Raw genomic sequence first — 20,518 nt, forward strand, 5'->3', positions numbered from 1 at the left:
TTGGAATTTGGTGCCATACAATAAAATGTGAAATTTGGTGGCCACATACATAGTGGTAAAAGCCTCCTGCCCGATCTGAGAATAGTGGACCTGTGCTGGGATGAGTGTTTTGATTGCAAACACCTGTCAGGAAGGTCGCAGTTCGTAGTAATAGACGGCAAATCATCGAGTAAAACTGAAGTGATATCAGGTGTTCCTCAGGGAAGCGTCCTGGGACCTCTGCTGTTCCTGACCTATATAAATGATCTGGGTGACAATCTGAGCAGTTCTCTTAGGTTGTTCGCAGATGATGCTGTAATTTACCATCTAGTAAGGTCATCCGAAGACCAGTATCAGTTGCAAAGCGATTTAGAAAAGATTGCTGCATGGTGTGGCAGGTGGCAGTTGACGCTAAATAACGAAAAGTGTGAGGTGATCCACATGAGTTCCAAAAGAAATCCGTTGGAATTTGATTACTCGATAAATAGTACAATTCTCAAGGCTGTCAATTCAAGTAAGTACCTGGGTGTTAAAATTACGAACAACTTCAGTTGGAAAGACCACATAGATAATATTGTGGGGAAGGTGAGCCAAAGGCTGTGTTTCATTGGCAGGACACTTAGAAGATGCAACAAGTCCACTAAAGAGACAGCTTACACTACACTTGTTCGTCCTCTGTTAGAATATTGCTGTGCGATGTGGGATCCTTACCAGGTGGGATCGATGGAGGACATCAAAAGGGTGCAAAAAAGGGCAGCTCGTTTTACATTATCACGTAATAGGGGAGAGAGAGTGGCAGATACGATACGCGAGTTTGGATGGAAGTCATTAAAGCAAAGACGTTTTTGTTGCTGCGAGATCTATTTACTAAATTTCAGTCACCAATTTTCTCTTCCGAATGCGAAAATATTTTGTTGAGCCCAACCTACATAGGTAGGAATGATCATCAAAATAAAATAAGAGAAATCAGAGCTCGAACAGAAAGGTTTAGTTGTTCGTTTTTCCCGCACGCTGTTCGAGAGTGGAATAGTAGAGAGATAGTATGATTGTGGTTCGATGAACCCTCTGCCAAGCACTTAAATGTGAATTGCAGAGTAATCATGTAGATGTAGATGTAGATGTGGCTGCTCCGAGCCATCTGCATTCCCGTGGGTGAGAATTGCCGCTGTACTGTATTGCAAGGTGTCTGTATAAAAAATAAAATTAAAAAGAATTGGTTTGCCAGAATCAAAATTAGCTAAAGGTGTTCCTTGAGCATAGTGAAAGCATGGTTGCACGCAGAAGACTAGATCGAAGAAGCAGACTAGTGGAGGAGGAGGTAGAGAGGGTCCGTAATGATGGACACCTTGGAAATGAACTGGTGGTAGTAGGCAATTTTAACTAGGAAGAATTGCAGTTTTTGCAGCTATGAGGGAGGCAGCAGGTCTATAATGGCCCTCACAAGACTTTCCATAGGCCTGACACTCTGCCATGAGATGGGGTGGCCCACATACTTGAGAGATGGTTGGAAAAATTTAGACTTTTGCAGATTGCAATGCAGACTTGCAGCCTGGAGTTTTTGAAAAAGGGCTTGGAGATCATGCAGGTGGTTGCTCATAATACATCCGGTAATGACAGTGTAATCCTTGCAGTTGAAACTGGGTGGAATAGTGGACGTGACCTGTTCCAGATAGCGTTGAAAATTTAAGGGGCACTTGCCATCCCAAACATCAACCATTGCTATTGATACAGGCCAAAACGTGTATTAGGAACTATGATACTCTTAAACTTGTCATCCAGGGGTAATTAGTGATATGCTTCAGAATGATCAAGTTTGGAGAAGAATTGACCCCCTGCGAGATGCGTGAACAGTTCATTCAGATTTGGCAATGGGTACATGTCAATGACAGACCATGAATTCGTGATGACCTTAAAATAGCTGTGAAGCTGGAATTTACTAGATGATTTCTTCGTGAGGACAAGGAGTGTGGCCCATTCACTAGCACAGAGATTCCTATGACTGACAGACGACTTTGGCTGGTAGCAACTGCATGGAGTACATGACTGAAAAGCCAAGGGTCTGAAAGGCATCTCTCCATAAAAAGTTTTGCTGGTCTAGCTTCATGGAAGACAGTAAAGATAATAGGCCGTTACTGATTTATAGGTAACTTCAGCTGTGAACTGGCCAAGCAAAGGGACTTGCTGTTTACAGTAACTATGGAGGTGCCTGTTTATTGGTGACAGTGGTGGAGAGCCGAGGTCCGAATCTGTTTGGGCACTAAGCAAGGAAACTGCCATACCGATTTCTACCTGCAGGCGCAGTTTTTGCAAGAGAACCAAAACCTTGGTAAAAAGCTTGTTGGAATCCTTATCAGGAACAGGCCCTGATGAGAACACTTCCTGGATATCCATATCCATGTTCTCTGTTGTTGTGTTCTGTGCAGTTGAGTGGCAGACCATCACAATGTGGCCCTTTTTTTTTTTTAATCACTGATGACAGGTGGTCCAACAACAGCAGCAGGGAGCGGCAACTTGAACAGCATTTACGCGCCGTATGGAAGCCATCAGGTCAGCTGCCTTGCACCTTTGCTACGTCATCCTCCCCAGATGCAGTGGATGCAGCTGGGCCACCCTGTACCGCTCTGATATCACACCAGGCATCCAGCTGCCGACCAGTGGTGTGTGAGATGTCATATGATTGGGCAGTTGGAAAAATCTCTTCAAGAGGGAGGGTTCTCTGATTGGAGGACCCATTGCTGGACTGGAATTCCTTATCCAGGGTGGAGCAGATGATAACATTGCAAACCTCAGCCAGATGCAGATGTCTGTCCAGTTTCAGCGGAAGCCTCTCAGCCTGCAAGATCCAGGCAGTCACAAAGGGTAGGATTATTGGTAATTGGGAGCTCCAATGTTAGGTGCGTTATGGGGGCTCCTTAGGGACATAGCTGCCAAGAAGGGGAAGAAACCCAGTGTGCACTCCGTGTGCATACTGGGTGGAGCCATTCCAGACGTGGAAAGGGTCCTTCCGGACGCCATTAAGAGCACTGGGCGCAACCAACTGCATGTGGTGGCTCACGTCGGTACTATTGATTTGTGTCGCTTTGGATCAGAAGAGTTTCTCTCTGGTTTCAAGCAGTTCACAGAAGTGGTAAAAGCTGCCAGTCTTGCTTGTGAGATGAAAGCAGAGCTCACGACAAAATGCAGCATAGTCAACAGGACCATTTGTGGGTGTCTGGTACAGAGCCGAGTGGAAGGTCTGAACCAGAGACTCAGACAATCTAGGCTGCAGTTTCCTCAACTTGCACCATAGGATGGTTGGGTTTCAGGTTCCACTGAATATGTCAGGAGTCCACAACACATAGGAGGTGGCTACACAGGTAGCAGGGGCTCTGTGGCATAGACTGGGCAGTTTTTTAGGTTAGAGAGTCTTGGGGGAAAACACAAAAAGGGTTTCAGTCTCAGAGGATACAGACTGAACACAGGAGAAACATAGATACAGGAACCTTCAGTATACCAGCTGTAAATTGCCGTAGCTGTGTTGGGAAGCACCAAACCTCCAAGTGCTAATAGAGAGCACTGATGTTCAAATCATTATAGGCATGAATGCTGGCTAAAGCCAGAGATAAGTTCAGCCGAATTTTTTGTGAAGAACATAATGGTGTTTCGAAAGGATAGGCTAAAAACAGTTGACGGTGATGTGTTTGTTGCTGTTAGGAGTAGTTTATCTTGTTGCAAAACTGAAGTAGATTTTTCCTCTGGGTTGATATGGACAGAGGTCATTCTTGGCAACTGGAATAAAATAATAACTGGACCCTTTTACCAAACTCCCAATTCAGATGTTACAGTTACTGAAAGATTCAAAGAGAACTTGAGTTTTATTTCAAACATGTACCCAACTCATACAATTATAGTTGGTGGTGACTTTAATTTACCCTCAGTATGTTGGTGAAAATACATCTTTAAATCCAGAGGTACACATAAAACATCATCCAAAATTGTGCTAAATGTATTCTCTGAAAATTATTTTGAGCAATTAGTTCTTGAGGCCATGCAAATAGTTAGCGGTTGTGAAAACACACTTGACCTCTTAGCGATAAATAATCCTGAGCTAATAACAAACATCAAAATGGATACAGGGATTAGTGAACGCTGGGTTGTCATAGTGAGATTCAATATTGTAGCCCCCAAAACCTAGAAAAATAAAGGAAAAATATACCTACCCAAAAAAGCAGATAAAAATTCACTGCATGCCTTCCTGAGAGACAATCTCCATGCCTTGAAATGAACAATGTAAGTGTAGACCAGATGTGGCTTGATTTCAAAGAAATAGCATAGGCAGTAGTTGAGAGATTTACACCAAATAAAATAACAAATGATGAAACTGATCCTCCATGGTACACAAAACGGGTCAAAACACTGTTGCAGAAACAATGAAAAAAGCATGCCAAATTTAAGTGGGTGCAAAATCTCTAAGATTGGCAATCTTTTACAGAAGCTTGAAATTTAAGGCAGACTTCATTGTGACATGCTTATAACTGCTTCCAGAATGAAACTTTGTCTCTAACCTGCCAGAAAATCCAGACAGATTTTGGTCGTATGTAAAGTACGCTAGTGGGAAGTGCCTTCTCTGTGCAATAACAATGGAAATACTATCGATGACAGTGCTGTCAAAGCAGAGTTGCTAAACACAGCCTTCAGAAATTGCTTCACCAAAGAAGATGAAGGAAATATCCCAGAATTCAAATCAAGAACAGCTGCCAACATGAGTAACATAGAAATAGATGTCCTCAGAGTAGTGAAACAACTTAAATCACTTAACAAAAGCAAATGTTCCGGTCCAGCCTGTATACTGGTTAGGTTCCTTTTAGAATATGCTGATACAATAGCTCTATACTTAACAATCATATACAACCATGCACTCAAAGAAAGATCCGTATCCAAAGACAGGAAAGTTGCACAGATCACACCAATATTCAAGAAAGGTAGTAGGAGGAATCCACTAAATTATAGGTCCAGATCATTAATGTCAATGTGCTGTAAGGTTTTGGAACACTTATTGTGTTCGAACATTACACATTATCTAGCTCTCTACTCACATGAAGTTTTTAGTGCTATTCACAAGGGATTTCAAATTGATTCCATATTTCTAGATTTCCAGAAGGCTTTTGACACTGTACCACACAAGCAGCTTGTAGTGAAGTTTTGTGCATATGGAATATCATCTCAGTTATGTGACTGAATTCATGATTTCCTGTCAGAGAGGTCACAGTTCGTTGTAATTGATGGAAAATCATTGAGTAAAACAAAAGTGATTTCTGACGTTCACCAAGGTAGTGTTATAGGCCCATTGCTGTTTCTTATGTATGTAAACAATTTAGGAGACAATCTGAGCAGCTGTCTTAGGTTGTTTGCAGATGATGCTGTCATTTATCGATTAGTAAAATCATCAGAAGGTCAAAACAAATTGCATAACAATTTAGAAAAGATATCTGTATGGTGCAAAAATTGGCGATTGACCATAAGTAATGTAACGTATGAGGGCACCCATGTGGGTGCTAAAAGGAATCTGTCAAACTTTGGTTACACAATAAATCAGCCAAATCTAAAGTCGGTAAATTCAACTAAATACCTAGGGTTTTCTATTATGAATAACTTAAAGTGGAAAGAACAGATTGAAAATGTGGGAAAGGCTAACCAACGACTGAGCTTTATTGGCAGGACACCTAGAAAATGTAACAGATCTACTAAAGAGACTGCCAACTCTATGCTTGTCTGTCCTCTTTTAGAATATTGCTGAGCAGTGTGGGATTCTTACCAGATATGATTGACGGAGTGCATTGATAAAGTTGAAAGAAGGGCAGCACGTTTTGTATTATTGGGAAATAGGGGAGTGAGTGCCATTGAAATGATACAGGATTTGGGGTGGACATCATCAAAATGAAGGCGTTTTTCTTTTCGGTGGTTTATTCTCACAAAGTTTCATTCACCGACCTTCTCCTCCAAATGTGAAAATATTTTGTTGACACTGATCTATAAAGGGAGAAACGATCATCACAATAAAATAAAGGAAATCAGAGCTCGCACAGTAAGATATAGGTGTTGGTTTTTTCTATGCTTGATAAGACTGATAGTGCTGCTTCTTGCATTGGTAGGATTTGACTCTAGCTACCATGATGTGCATGCAGTGGTGATAATAGGAATACACAATGAACATATGTTGTCGAATGGCAATGAGGAAGGTTCCCGCTACTGGGACAACTGCTGCAATGCTTAATACAAGGTAAATGGAAATGCCGTGTGGCTAGATCCTCCTGTCGGGTAGACCGTTCGCCTGGTGCAAGTCTTTCGAGTTGACGCCACTTCGGCGACTTGCGTGTCGATGGGGATGAAATGGTGATGAAAGACACACAACACCCAGTCATCACGAGGCAGAGAAAATCCCTGGCCCTGCCGGGAATCGAACCCAGGACCCCATGCGCGGGAAGCGAGAACGCTACCGCAAGACCATGGGCTGCGGTCCCTAATACAAGGTGATAGAAATCCATAACGAAAATCATGCCAAACATACATCTGCATCTGTAACTTGGAAGGCGTGGAAACGTTGCTTCCCAATCTTCCACTGCCTCAGCAAACAGCAGGAACAGAGGAGGAAACAGAGCCGCAGACACAGGTTGAGAGTTCAATGCTGGCAAAGCCTGTTGCATGACTATGGTGAGACCCTTCTTTTGTTGCACCAATGTTTGAAGCAGAGACTCCATGTCATGATAAATATGACAAGCAACTGCACAATGGAAAACACATGCAAATACCACCCTACATGTCACCAATGTGTTCTAACCTCAATAACACGTAGACAATGATGGCCACAACTTGTTACAAGAAGATACTTCCCATGGGGTGGCTACACTACTAGTCTGATAATCGTAGTCAAAATGTAAACATGTAACTGGGTGCAAGACAGGCTAGGCCCGACTCTATAAGCTTTTGGCTGGCCAGAAGAGTGCATGGAGGAACGGCTTCATGCACATCCATTAGTGGTGGCCCCTGATGGTTCTACCATATGCTGACTCCTGTGGTGCACCTTACAACTGCATGCCCAAATCTCAGGTGAGGATTCTATGCAGGTCACTACCATATTCATTCTGTTGTCACATATTATACTCAGTGGGTATTCTTGGAATATAAGTCACCAAAGTGAATGATCAACATCGACATGGCACTGATAGCTATCTTTTTTGGACAGAGATGGCAGTCAGTGCTTTTTAGACCACATGATAAGTGTGAGTCATCAAATTGGTGATGCCTCAATACCTGAATCTTAAAGCCAACACAGTTGGTAACTTACCTATTGATGAAGAGAATACTGTAACACTGCAATTAAATGATTCAAATGGCTCTGAGCACTATGGGACTTAACTTCGGAGGTCATCAGTCCCCTAGAACTTAGAACTCCTTAAACTTAACTAACCTAAGGACATCACCCACATCCATGCCCGAGGCAGGATTCGAACCTGCGGACGTAGCAGTCACATGGTTACAGACTGTAGTGCCTAGAACCGCTCGGCCACCCCGGCCGGCACACTGCAATTAACCCTCAAGCAAGTACTGACCCTACAACGTATCTTAGAAGACAGGTGAAGGAAAGGCAAACCAATGTTTGTAGTATTTGTAGACTTAGAGAAAGCTTTTGACAATGTTGACTGGAATACTCTCTTCAAAATTCTAAAGGTAGTGGGGGTAAAAAATGGGGGGTGAAAGGCTATTTATGACTTCTATAGAAACCAGACAGCAATTATAAGAGTTGAGGGGCATGAAAAGGAAGCAGTGGTTGAGAAAGGAGTGAGACAGGGTTGTAGCCTATCCCAGATGTTGTTCAGTTTGTACACTCAACAAGCATTAAAGGAAATCAAAGAAACTTTGGAGTAGGAATTAAAGTTCAGAGAAAAGAAATAAAAACTTTGAAATCTGCCAATGATATTGTAATTCTGTCAGAGACAGCAAAGGATTTGAAAGAGCAGTTGAACAGAATGGATATTGTCTTGAAAGGGAGGATATATGATGAACATCAACAAAAGCAAAACAAGGATAATGGAATGTAGTCAAATTAAATCAGGTGATGCTAAGTGAATTAGGTTAAGAAACAAGACACTTCTAGTAGTAGATGAGTTTTGCTATTTGTGCAGCAAAATGACTGATGATTGTTGAATTATAGAGGATATAAAATGTGGACTGGCAATGGCAAGAAAAGCATTTCTGAAGAAGAGAAATTTGTTAACTTTGAATGTAGATTTAAGTGTTAGGACATCTTTTATGAAGGTATATGTGTAGTGTGTAGCCATGTACGGCACTTAAACATGGACAATAAATAGTTTACATGGAAAGAGCATAGAAGCTTTCAAAATATGGTGCTAAGACTGTTGAAGATTAGATAGGTAAACTCTCATAATTAATGAGGATGAGACAAGAAATTTATGGCACAAGAGGAGTTGATTGATAGGACACATACTGAAACATCAAGAGATCACCAATTTACCCTTGGAGGGAAGTGGGGGGGGGTACAAATTGTAGAGGGAGACTAAGAAATAAATACAGTAAGCAGATTCAAAAGGATGTTGGTTTAAGTAGTTATTTGGAGATGAAGAGGCTCACACAGGGTAAAGTAGCATGGAGAGCTGCATCAAATCAGTCTGTGCGCTGTAGACCACAATGACAAACATCATGGTAAGGAAATGCGTCTTCATATTTTCACGGCACAAATACTGATCCATAAAATTTCAGGAGTGCAGCTGCATAAATTTGACTTCTTCTTCTAATGTTTTGGCTGAACCATCCAGCCAAAATATTGGAAGAAGAAGTCAAATTTATGCAGCTGCATGCCAAAAATTTTATGGATCATCCTGGTAAGGAAGTCTATCTTTTGGATTTCACTTAAGTTCATTGCTTGCTTTTCTAAGCTGTCTACTATCTTCTTATGAAATATGCCACTGTTCCTTGGAATCCACAAGAAACTTATTACTGTTTCTGCTTGCTTATTTGTAACAAATTCTTTAATAGCGTCTATAATTATAGGCAACACACCTATGTTTCATTCTGGTTTTTTTAAGGCTCTTTATTACACTTAGAGAATCTGTTAATATTACTGTACTTCTTTGTCTGCAAGATCTGCCGAATTTTACTGCTTTTCAAACTGTGATGGCTTCCACATAATAGATTGTTGTCTCTTAGCTAGAGAATATAGGGCTTGATAATTTTGTGCACGGTTGTGTATTGCACTTCATGTCACTGTCGATGGTCTTCTATCCATCTGTATAAGTCTTCATTGAATTCAGGAAAATAGTATTGAATGAAATGTTGATTTCATTCTTCAAATTCGGAGAATCCTTGTACTGTACATGTTATTAAATAGTAGTGTATGTTCTTCTCAGAAATTGAATGGGGCTACAAATTCTTATAAGACATTGTACTTCTGTATTTCATTTTCATACGAGGTCCAACATTCAAGAGCTTTCATGATTATTGGCTGTAATTTATTTCCAGAGAAATAGTTAAATTTTTTGGTGTCTGGCCTACATTTCATTATGCGATTAATGAGAGGGTGTCCTGTCTGAGATTTGCTACAAAATGACATTAGTCACAAGTTTTTCTCTTGTTTCCTTTGTTTGTACCAGTACACACAACATCTTTGCCAATAATGCTAGATGGTTGGCTCATCCCTGAAACCTAGCTTGAAAAAATAATAAATATTAGTGAAATAGTTATAAAGTGTGTTTTTCTTCTGAAATTTCATTGAAAATCTTTAGAACATAACATTATCAATTTGAACATTCTGCAGTTTTTGGTGGATGGTCTTTTCCCATGTCCTGCAATCTAAAAATTTAAAAATTTTCACCAGTGTTAATACAATATTACCAGATATAACATAAAGACAGGGCTGAGACATAATCAAAATTAATTCCATTCCCATTACTTTTGTCTTATTTGTTCAACATAGACTAATTTGGCAGCTGAGCTGAGAACTGAACTGGTTTATACCTGTCACATACAAGAACATGTTTTATAGTCAAAACAGAATACATAATTCATTCTCTTGAAAATGAAGTTTGAGAAAGCCTTGAATAAATCAGAGATATATCTGTAAGTGACCAAAGAAATAAAACTGCAATTTATTCATTCATTCATCATTAAACACATTTTGTTGCTTGTGGGAGAAAAAGGTCTTGCTCATGTAATTATCAGGCATAACACTATTCCATGTAGATTTATTCTTATGACCTTCTGTCTATCATGCAGTGCACTATTTGCATTTTTTTTCCCTTAAGACATGTTAAAGGAATGTCTGAGCTTCACTTCATAGACTATATACTATTAATCATTATGGTGAACATGGCTAAAACTGATTCCTGTGAGACACCAGTACACTGTCAGCAACAATCAAACAGGAGAAAGATGAAGAATTATCTGGACAGATGAAACTTAATCCTCTCACAATAAATAAATCTATTCATTACTTGTATTTGTCTGTAATGTTGTGTATTATTCTTTTCAGTATCCAAACAGTATAAAGTTACTTGAATATAAGCCAGGATTTGCAGTACGGGGGCTACATTATGATATAGAAAAAGGTCTACTGCTGAAGATTGACTCATTCCTCCAGATACAACTAGGCAGTGTGTATCGTGGCTTATCTCCTGTGTCAGATGATGAAGTTCTGAAATTATATAAGAATCGAATTATTCCTTTAGCCTATGTAGAACCAAGGAACTATCAGGTACTTTAATCTTATTTTTAGATCCTTGGCTTATAACTTATTGTTAGAGCTACTTTTTGACATTATTTGTTATAAGGTTTTTATTTACACTTTTACATGTCATCCACAGTACAGGTCATGCTAGATAAATTTCAAATTAACAAAAAATGTAAGTAATTAATACATTTTGTATTTTTCAGGCTGATATTAAAACAAAAATGGTTCAGTTAGCTGACTTATTTTCTGTGCCAGAAATGGGACTACTATGTGATGTTGCAGAATATTTTGAGAAACATCATATTGATTATCACCCTGAAATTCTCTTCAGGGATGTCAAGGTATTTGCTTTTCTTTCTCTGTCTCTTAACTGCAGAGGCTTTTTTTAAATGTTTTCTTTTCTCTCGTAGAGAGTAGGAAGCATGTAACACATGAAAATTATAGGACAAGATTCAAATTGTTAGCTATGGCGTTGACAAATTACATTGAGTTCCTCTCCTTAATGCCATCACTGAACAGTTATCTTGCATCTTGCCCCTTACATTTACTGGAGGATTGCCTATTGTCTTCTCCTTCTACTATTGTTTCATCATGATTTCTGAGTTTTCAAGATGAGTTGCTCTTAATGTTGGCTTTTGGCGCTGTGTAAATTCTCTGCAGAGATGAACAGAATTTCCGTATTAGTAACACTACACCAACAATAACACATAAGTACAATGAGACACATACATCTGTATGCACTGTAACTGTTCACTGGGTGTGTTTGACATGGTTTTCACATAATCAGAAATACCATTTTTTACCATGATATGATGATTTCAAAATGCATTTTGGATTGAAAATTACTCATTGATTGAATAAAAAAAGTAAAATTTGCAACTTTTGAGTAGTTTTTCATTGTACTGATTATCAGAAGTTAGTGAACTGCAGCTGCTTCAGCATGCTGGAAGTTTGTAAATAACATATAAAGCAGACTGTAAGTATGTATGTATTGATTTCATTCAAATTTGGCACACAAACAGCAAAAATTTCACAGGTATCAACGCTGTGGGGTTTCTAACCTCCTATTTCCAATAGGAGTGGAAATATGGACAAACACGTGTTTTTCAGCCCCTGGCATTTAGGCTGTCTTGCAGGACAGGTGTATTATGTGGGAATCGATCTGCTTTGCAGGGCAGCCTACACGTTAGGGGCAAAAATGTTTTATAGCCCCTGATGTGCAGGCTGCTTGGCATGATAAGTATGTTGTGGTGGTAGTATTGGCCTGCTGTATTGACGTATTTTGCAGGGCTATATGTGCGGATGGGCATGCTCTATGCTATCTCCTAGTGATTGGAGAACTCCTACCATGGCAATTCTCACATTGGTCAGGTTTCTGTTGTATCTAAATCTTGGTTGACTTTTCCTGTGGCTGATGTAATATATCCTCGTAACTCAGTAGTTAATTCCTGTAATGTCAGAGTATTGTTCGGTACACCTTGCTCTAGATTTGCCAGTTGTGTGGTATGCCACTCCATAGTCGCCTATTTGCTGTTGGCTCTCTCTTGTACTTGTCCCATTGTGCTGTTTAGTTCCCTGAGATCATCAGTATCAACTGTTCTGAATACTGTCTTCAGTAGACTCCCACCTGAATTTAGCCATCATATCTTCTGAGGCAATTATGTGTGTAGTACTAAGGTCATCGCTTGGTGTAACTGTTCCTGTAAACGCTCATATGAAACCTATAATCCTCGGGGTTCCCCTTAGATGTCCTGCGATATTCCTTTCTGTCTGTGGCTTCAAGATACAATCTAGTGAATGTCTTCCACAGCATCCATACTTCATTCCTCAGTGGCTGGTTAACATGACATTCTGCTGCCTGGACAACAGCACTCCTCCTTTGAGCTTTGATTCCATGGGGTCTCCATTAATTCTCACCTGAAGATGTGTTAGTGCCATCAGAATTACTGTGAATGTCATTGTTGTCCTTGGTGGTACCTGGGCAGGAAAGGTAACTGTTTCAGTCTCCCTTCCCTTTCTTCAAGGATTTGATGTACATGGTTCATAATCACGCAGTGGACCCTGTTACCATAACATACCACTATTCAAATTATTCACGTTTGTGTCTGCGAATCCAATTATGAGAAATAGTTAGAACACATGTAAAATAAATCACTCTTTACTAACAAATTATGATGATTCCATTAATCTAGGACAACACATTTCACAACAAAACTGTTCTGTATACATCATAAAACTCATTACTCACTGGTGCAACAGGAGAGCCTACAGCACTTCGTATACATCCTGCACACTATCTTTTGTTTCCTTCCATCTCTTCTTACCTTACACTTTCTTCATGGGTAATAGCGCTGACAGTTGAGGTAACATGTCCAGGGTACTTTTAAAATGTTTAATGCATCCTAAGTGGACAATGGAAGTTTGCGTCAGTAATTACAACTTCACATTCACAGTGGTGATATCTGTATGACTTGGTACAGCCCCTTGTAGTGTACAAGAAATTTTCTCTTTTTGCTGTTTGAGATGTAAGGACTTGGTATCCTGAGCCGTTGGCCAATCTTATGCTCAGGTTACTTAAAATTACATTGCTAAATTGTCTCCTGCTGCTTGATGGCTTTAGTATTTTCCTTCTTCACCCACTTCCAAACTTCCTTTAGCATTTTTGTAAAATTTTATATTGATTCTCCATTTTCCCAATCATAGGTTTAATAAATTTGAAAGGCACAAAACATTTTTCCACTGTTTGCAACTTCAAATGGCAAAAGCTCAACACTGTTGTGCACCTTTGAATTGTATGTGGCTATGACATACAATAGATAAATGTCCCAGTCATTGTGTTGACTACTCACATAATAAATTAACATTTTATGGTGTATGTTGAACATGTTCAGTTTTCCGGTTTGCCTGAGGGTGGAAGGGACAAGTTCTAAGCTTTTGAGTTTGCAGTAGATGACATAACTTCATAATTAGTTTGGACGTGAAGTTGATGCCCTGATCCATAATTATTGTGCAGGTACACCAAAGTTCAGTAATCAATTGTTCATCATTGCTTGTGCTACTGTACTTGCTTGTAGATTCGAAACAGCAGTTGTTGCAGTGTTTTGTGAAAAGTGGTTATCTGCCAGTGTCCAATAAAATGGACACAAAATGTATGTACCCATCATTCCTAATGATTCAGACACCTCCGGTAATCTCTGAAGCAATAGTCATTGATGGCTCAAGTCACCATGTCGTGCACATGGAACATAGTTCTTGACATACTGATCAATGTTCTATCTTCACATTCTGCACCTAAACCATTCATCTTCCTTGTCCTTTACTGTCCATGCCCTTCTAACATTTGGTTGTGAGCCTCTTTTAATACTCCTTCCCTCAGTGCAGGAGGTACCATGAAGCTTGACCTGAACTTCATAATCTCACACAGTAGCTCATCATGCATTATGAACTGTGGTTGCATCTTGAATATCTGACAGTCCATGTCAGTGGTCTGCACCGTATACCACTCAGCGAGGCTTTGACCAGACACATTTATGACACTGATTTTCCTACTCAACTCATTCGTCTTGTCATGCTTCCTGCTGGGTTTGTGCACTACTTCAATATCAAATTCATTTAATTTTAATGCCCATCGAGTCTGTCTGCTTGATGGATCTTTCAGTCCTAATAGCCATTTTAATGGTGTGTGGACTGTTATAGGTTTAAATTTCCTGCCATATAGGTAACGATGAAAGTAAGTGACACTGTAGATTAAGCTGAACATCTTCTCATTAGATGAGTCAGTCCATTCCGTTTTATTTGATTGCCTTGATGCATATGCTACCAGGTGCTCATTACCATCTACTCAGAACTTATACCATTACCTGGTTGCTTATGTCATAGGGACAAGATAAACTATTTTTCATAATTTGGAAATACTAACACAGGACTAGTTGTTAATGTATTTTACAGTCCCTCAAATGCAGATTCACAGTCAGCTGTCCACTGAAATTTCTCACCCTTCTTCAAAATGGACTAGCAATGGCATCAAACCCTTTGATGAATTTCATATAATAATTACATAACACTAAAAATGACTGCAGGTGCTCCACAGTTTGTGGTGATGAGAAATTATGGGCTTTTCATCTCTGTCTTCACGTCATCATGGCAAATTACATGGACTAAATGGATCACTTTTGCCAATGCAGAGTGACACTTTTCGATACTTTATATTAAGTATGTTGAATACAACCTCTTAAACACTTCTTCCAGCCACTGCTTGTACTCTATCAGGTCTGTAGAAAAGAATGACAATATCATATAAGTAGACCACGCACAAGTGTTTTTTTGATCCCCTCAATGCTCTGTCCAATAATCGCTGAACGTGTCTGGTGCATTCTCAAATCCAAAAAGCCTCCCTGTATATTAGTAAAGCCCTCCTACAATGATAAATAAGTCATCAATCGGTACTCCAGCACTACTGCTAATTGGTGGTTACTAGTTTTCAGACCCATTATTGAAAAATACTTATATTGATCTAGATGTGCAGCTTTTCCATGATATTTAGTATCAGATATGCCTCTGTTGCAGTTCTGGCATTTAAGTAACGCTAGTCACAACAGAGCATGTATTTCCTTGTCCTGTCTGATTTGTTTGGGCACAGTGACAGTGGGGGCTCCTAAGTGGCTATCACTTTCTTCATTAATGCCACCCTCAACTGTTGATTGATTAATGCCTCTATTATTGGTTGCAGGTGCTGAGATATTCTGTATGACTTCTCACAGACATGAGGATTATCCCCCCTTGGGATCCTGTGATGCTTCACATCATGGATGTCACTGGCAACAGTCCACTGGGATTGATCAAATGCCAGAACTGTTTAAGTAATGTTTCCATGACTACTCTACCTTTTCCTATCAGATGCTGTACTTTTTCATGTAATGCAGATGCATTGGTGATTGGCTAATGGCAAAGGACCGCACTTGATCCGTCTAAATCATCTTCATCCAGTTGTCCAAATTAGTTACCAACAACCCCTTTGTTGGTGTCAAATTATCCACACAAACTGGAACCATGTGTTCTCCATTCACTTTCTGCATGTGTGCCTAGCTTCTGTGTATAAAACAAGTTACACATCAAAGTCGTCATTGTGTTTCTATGGCTGTATAACATAAAAAATATCACTCTGTAGGTCAGTACCTAAATGTAACCAGAGTAGTTTATCCATACTTTTTGCCATTTTGTCATGCAAACTGAGCCTTAATGGTTGTGCATACCTATTGTAAACAGTTCCACTTTGTACTAGGAGAACCTTGCACCAGCATATCACTTGCAGCAGTCTCTCCCAGTTGTAACAATGTTCCACTCAATTCGGCAGTGTGCTGCAAAAGATCAACTTTTGTGTGATGCTTATTCAAGAAACCCAATTCCAGGATCATGTGATACCACTTACCGACATGTGGCAACACTTCATATGTTCTAGAAAATTCGTTGCTCCATTGCAAAAAAACTCCTAAAACTCCTAATGGAAGTGACAGAATGTACATCTCCCTTAGATTTGAATCTGTTTAACTGCATACTCTGTGGAAAACATGCATGTCATCTCTCAGCATCACTTGCATTGCTGCTGCACACACATAAAAATGAAAACATCAGTTGGTTCCAGAGCAATGTTTTGGCCCATTTCGAGTTGCATTCGAGTCCAAATATTTGCGACTGGCATGCGACTTCCTTCCAAGATCACACTGTGATTGCTTGTGTTTACAGGATCTGTAATTTGAGTCGCTTGTTTGTTAGCTGTCTGTAGCCACTTCCTGCATCTTCAAATCAAGATTCATGATCTTAGTGCCCTGTTCTTCCTCAATACTTTCAACATTATTAGTACTACTCTCAGGCTCCTGTCTTGTTTTGCTTACTTCTGTAGATAACTCAGTGTGTTTGTTACCTTGTTTTTCTCTAAAATGTGCAAGATCTTGCCTAACTTGATCAACATTAAGTTTTGAATGTGTAACATCTCTTGCTGCAATTTATTAATTACCTTTTTGCGATAGTGAACAAAAATTTGTCTCTCTTCTTTGAACTGCTTAGCTATATTACTCTGCATTTCTTTCAATTGTATATTTGTACATTTTAGATTTCTCCAATTCTAACAGCAAAATCTTTAGCAAGATTAGCCTCACATTTTTCATTTCCATTAGCAAGATTAGCTTGATTTTTCTCAGGGGTTTTTATACTTTTTTCTATAAGAGCTTCATATTCCACAAAAATAACTGCTTCATATTAGAAAGATCTCCAGTCTCTGGATTGTCGATGTCTACTTCCTATTGGTTAGTCTTTGCCAGCAGGGTGGAGGTATTTTTATGCATAGACTTTAGAGTTTTCTGCTTGTATCAATACTATCTTCAGTTCTACTATGCTCTCCAGAACATGAATTTGTCAGCCATTGTGAATTTATTGCTATGCAACATAAAGTGGATCCACACACAGCATAATAAATTATCCTATACAAATACTTATGTTGTTTGCAGCACACTATTTATATAGTTAATAATGCCAAACAGTAATGCAGTGCCATGCAGTACTGTGCCCTTTCCTCAGTTATACATGACACTTACTTTTGTCTGTCTGTGGTGATGATCTGGCCATTGTAGTGAAATACTGCAGAAGCAATGTGTCATAATGCAATCATTCTATACTCTTTTTTCATGCATAATCCAACTGCGATAAAAACACTTCCCACATATGCCCAATTACTGATTCTATCTATTGTTCTGAAATCTCTTTTGTGACATACTGTCTCTATTAAATATCCACTATTATCTCTCCACAAATTTTCACACAATATGTGTTGTCCACTTGCTAGTAAATTATTATCACTGTTCAGTCTGGTGCAGTCTGATCCATTAAAATTCTTTTGTAAAATGTGGCACTACTTTGATTTCATTAAATTTTGATGAATGTTTAATTTCACTTGTATCCAAAGTTTCTTTGCTGAAGAACAGAGTTCTTTCACACTGCAACACATGTACAGTTTCTTCGTCAAAACCAGTCCCTTCAATTGTCCACCACTTTATCTGGAAACTGCATTAATTCTATCCCATCACACATCAACACATGGAACCATCCCCTTTGTTATTTAATAGTTCTCTAGGCTATCACACAATTGAGAGAAAGACGGTTGGTCATTAAACCCAGATGCATAGGCAGTTGCTGAATTCTACCATGTGCCTGAAACCAAACTATGCACTGCTTCCTAAGATTATAGGGATCTATATGTAATGATATTTTGAAATGATGAAAGTCACTTTACGGAAACACAGTTTATTGATGGCCCCTAATTTGACTCATACATAAATTCACAGCACACACTCCGTCTAGCAGCACCATAAAATTTAACTTGAAAAGTACAGTTTGATCGGTTAATCTGATTACTGACACACAATATAACTTCTTCCAAGATCTGATAATATCAGTGGTCAATTTGTGAATGTTGAAACACCCATTTGTTATTAATGGTGGCAACACTCAAAGATGTCACTTCCACTTCTAGAAAATATACTGACAAATCTTCTTCCACAATTATGGAATTACTTCATCCATTCATTGAACTCTTCAAAATGTTAATTATGCAGATATTTCTTCACATTAGCAAAACTGTTCTGACACTGGAGTGCACTTTGATGGTATCATTGGCTGCTCATTTCAGACTGAACTGCTTTTGCCACATCTGCCTAAGTGTGTGATAACTAATGGAGGGTTTCCTGATCTGTTGGTGTCGGCCCTTACATCTGGTACCTTCCAGAAGGCCAGCGATATGATTTCCACTGGAAGTAGTTGTTTATAATCAATTACTTAGTAAGGGTATCAACAGTGGTACTCTTACCATGCTAATTGAACACAAATGTACAGACATAGATGTTAATGGTAGGAGCAAAGGAGATAACTGAAATCCACACAGAAGGAAATGAAGTCATTAGGGAAGGTGCAAATACTACATTTACTTAAATATGTAAAAGAGATAAAGTGAGAAATTTACCAGTCCAGGACAACATGATAGAAGATTACATAAACAGAAATAAGCAGCAGCTGAGTTTTAAGTGCTATAACAGACTAGGAATGGTTATGGTTTCCATTCTGGGTAAGGCTATGACATTTATTGATTGACACCATGGTGCCAAGGCTTTCTAAAACATTTGTGGACTTGATCTCCTATCCTCTTAAATCAACTACTAAATAACACCAAAAGCAAACTCCAAAATAAGATCTATAGGTAATATATTTAGGCATCAGTGTGACATTCCCCAACACAAACCATACTGAAAATGACATGTTTTAGAGAGATATTTAGTGTAGTGTATGTAGCTTCACTGCATGCTTAATGGTCGATAAGTGCTTGAGATGCTTAATGATTTTCATATGTATTCAATCTGTTGCATTTATGAGTTTGTTTGATGATACAATGTGATTCCATGCTATCATGGATCTTTGCTATGATTGGCTGTCAGAATCAAACTGAGCACCTCCCATGTTGATCTTAGTGTTTGCAAAACTAACAAGCCATATTTGTTGTATTTTGTATTTATACTCAATTGTTATGAAACTATAGTGTTGAAGTGATATACCACATTCAAGATACTCCTGAAGTGTGTAATTTTTGGTATGGTTTGTTGTGCTGAAGTGTCAATAAATATGATGTCAGTGGCTAAACTCATTACTGTATCTTGAAAACTGATATAGTCAGTGACATCTACATCTGTAACTGATAATGCTGATTCTCAAGATATGACTTCTTGTAAACTGAACTAAACTCCATCTGAAAAAGCCTTGGAGAGCCTAATTGTACTGACTGACTGGCATGTCATCCTCGGCTGATAGGTGTCACTGGAAGTGAGTATGGAGAGGCATATGGTCAGCACATCACTCTCCCGACCGTTATCTGTTTTCATGACTGAGGCTGTTACTTCTTAATCAAGTAGGTCCTCAATTGCCCTCACAAGGGCTAGTGCACTCTGCTTGCCAACAGCACTTGGCAAACCCAGTTAGTCACCAATACAAGTGATAGCTAAGCCTGACATCATTTAAACTTCAATGCTCAGACAGAAACTGATTTTACCACTGTGGTGAGGCTGTTTGTCTTATTGTGAACTCTTTTTTTGATGTATGTTCTATGACACGTAAATAAAGTGTTGTGTTAGACTGCAAATCACTGCCTACTAATGTCATTTGCAACATAAAAATTAGTCAAATTACCTTCCATTAGGAAAGGGGGATGCACTCCTGGACTGTGATATAATTTTGGGAATGGTAAAGAGCAACAATCGGTTGTCATTTCCATTCAGGCTTGTAACTAGCCATTATCAATGCAATATTTTGGAGTTGTTATATGTGTACTAGTACATCTACACCTGTTTTCAGGCTCTTGTCACATTTCATTAAACATTACTCAAAACTTCTTCCACAATTATGGAACTATTTCCTCCTTTGACTGAACTCTTCAAAATCTTAACCATGCAGATACTTCTTCAAATTAGCACAACCGTACTGACACTGGGGCTGGGGTGGCACTCTTACCATCACCATTGGCCCCTCATCCTAGATTGAACTGCTTCTTGTGGGGTCTCCCCACTTGCTTTTTTTCTTTTATGACCCCACACATAAGGCTAAGTTTAACTGAATTTCACACCATACATTTTATAGTGCCATTTGTAAATCCTTTTGATTCCATTATTGTGCTCTATGCTGCTACTGTAGTTGCACGGTTGGTACTGTAACAGATTATCAGACCTTACAATATGCCTGTAGATTGTTTGTGACTGGTACTGCCATCTGTTGTTCAAGCTG

The 20,518-nt window shown here is 39.1% G+C and overlaps 1 protein-coding gene across 3 annotated transcripts in view; it reads left to right on the plus strand.

Annotated features, from left to right (window-relative positions):
• LOC124605339 (5'-nucleotidase domain-containing protein 3) overlaps positions 1–20,518 on the plus strand; it is a 132,320-nt gene that overhangs the window by 18,738 nt on the left and 93,064 nt on the right. For all 3 annotated transcript variants that reach the window (XM_047136949.1, XM_047136958.1, XM_047136968.1), the window contains exons 3-4: positions 10,505–10,726; positions 10,906–11,043. In XM_047136949.1, coding sequence (XP_046992905.1) covers positions 10,505–10,726; positions 10,906–11,043 — 360 coding nt within the window. The remainder of the gene's footprint in view (positions 1–10,504; positions 10,727–10,905; positions 11,044–20,518) is intronic.

The sequence above is a fragment of the Schistocerca americana genome, chromosome 1 (genome assembly GCF_021461395.2).
Source record: "Schistocerca americana isolate TAMUIC-IGC-003095 chromosome 1, iqSchAmer2.1, whole genome shotgun sequence".
NCBI classification, from domain to species: Eukaryota; Metazoa; Arthropoda; class Insecta; order Orthoptera; family Acrididae; genus Schistocerca; species Schistocerca americana.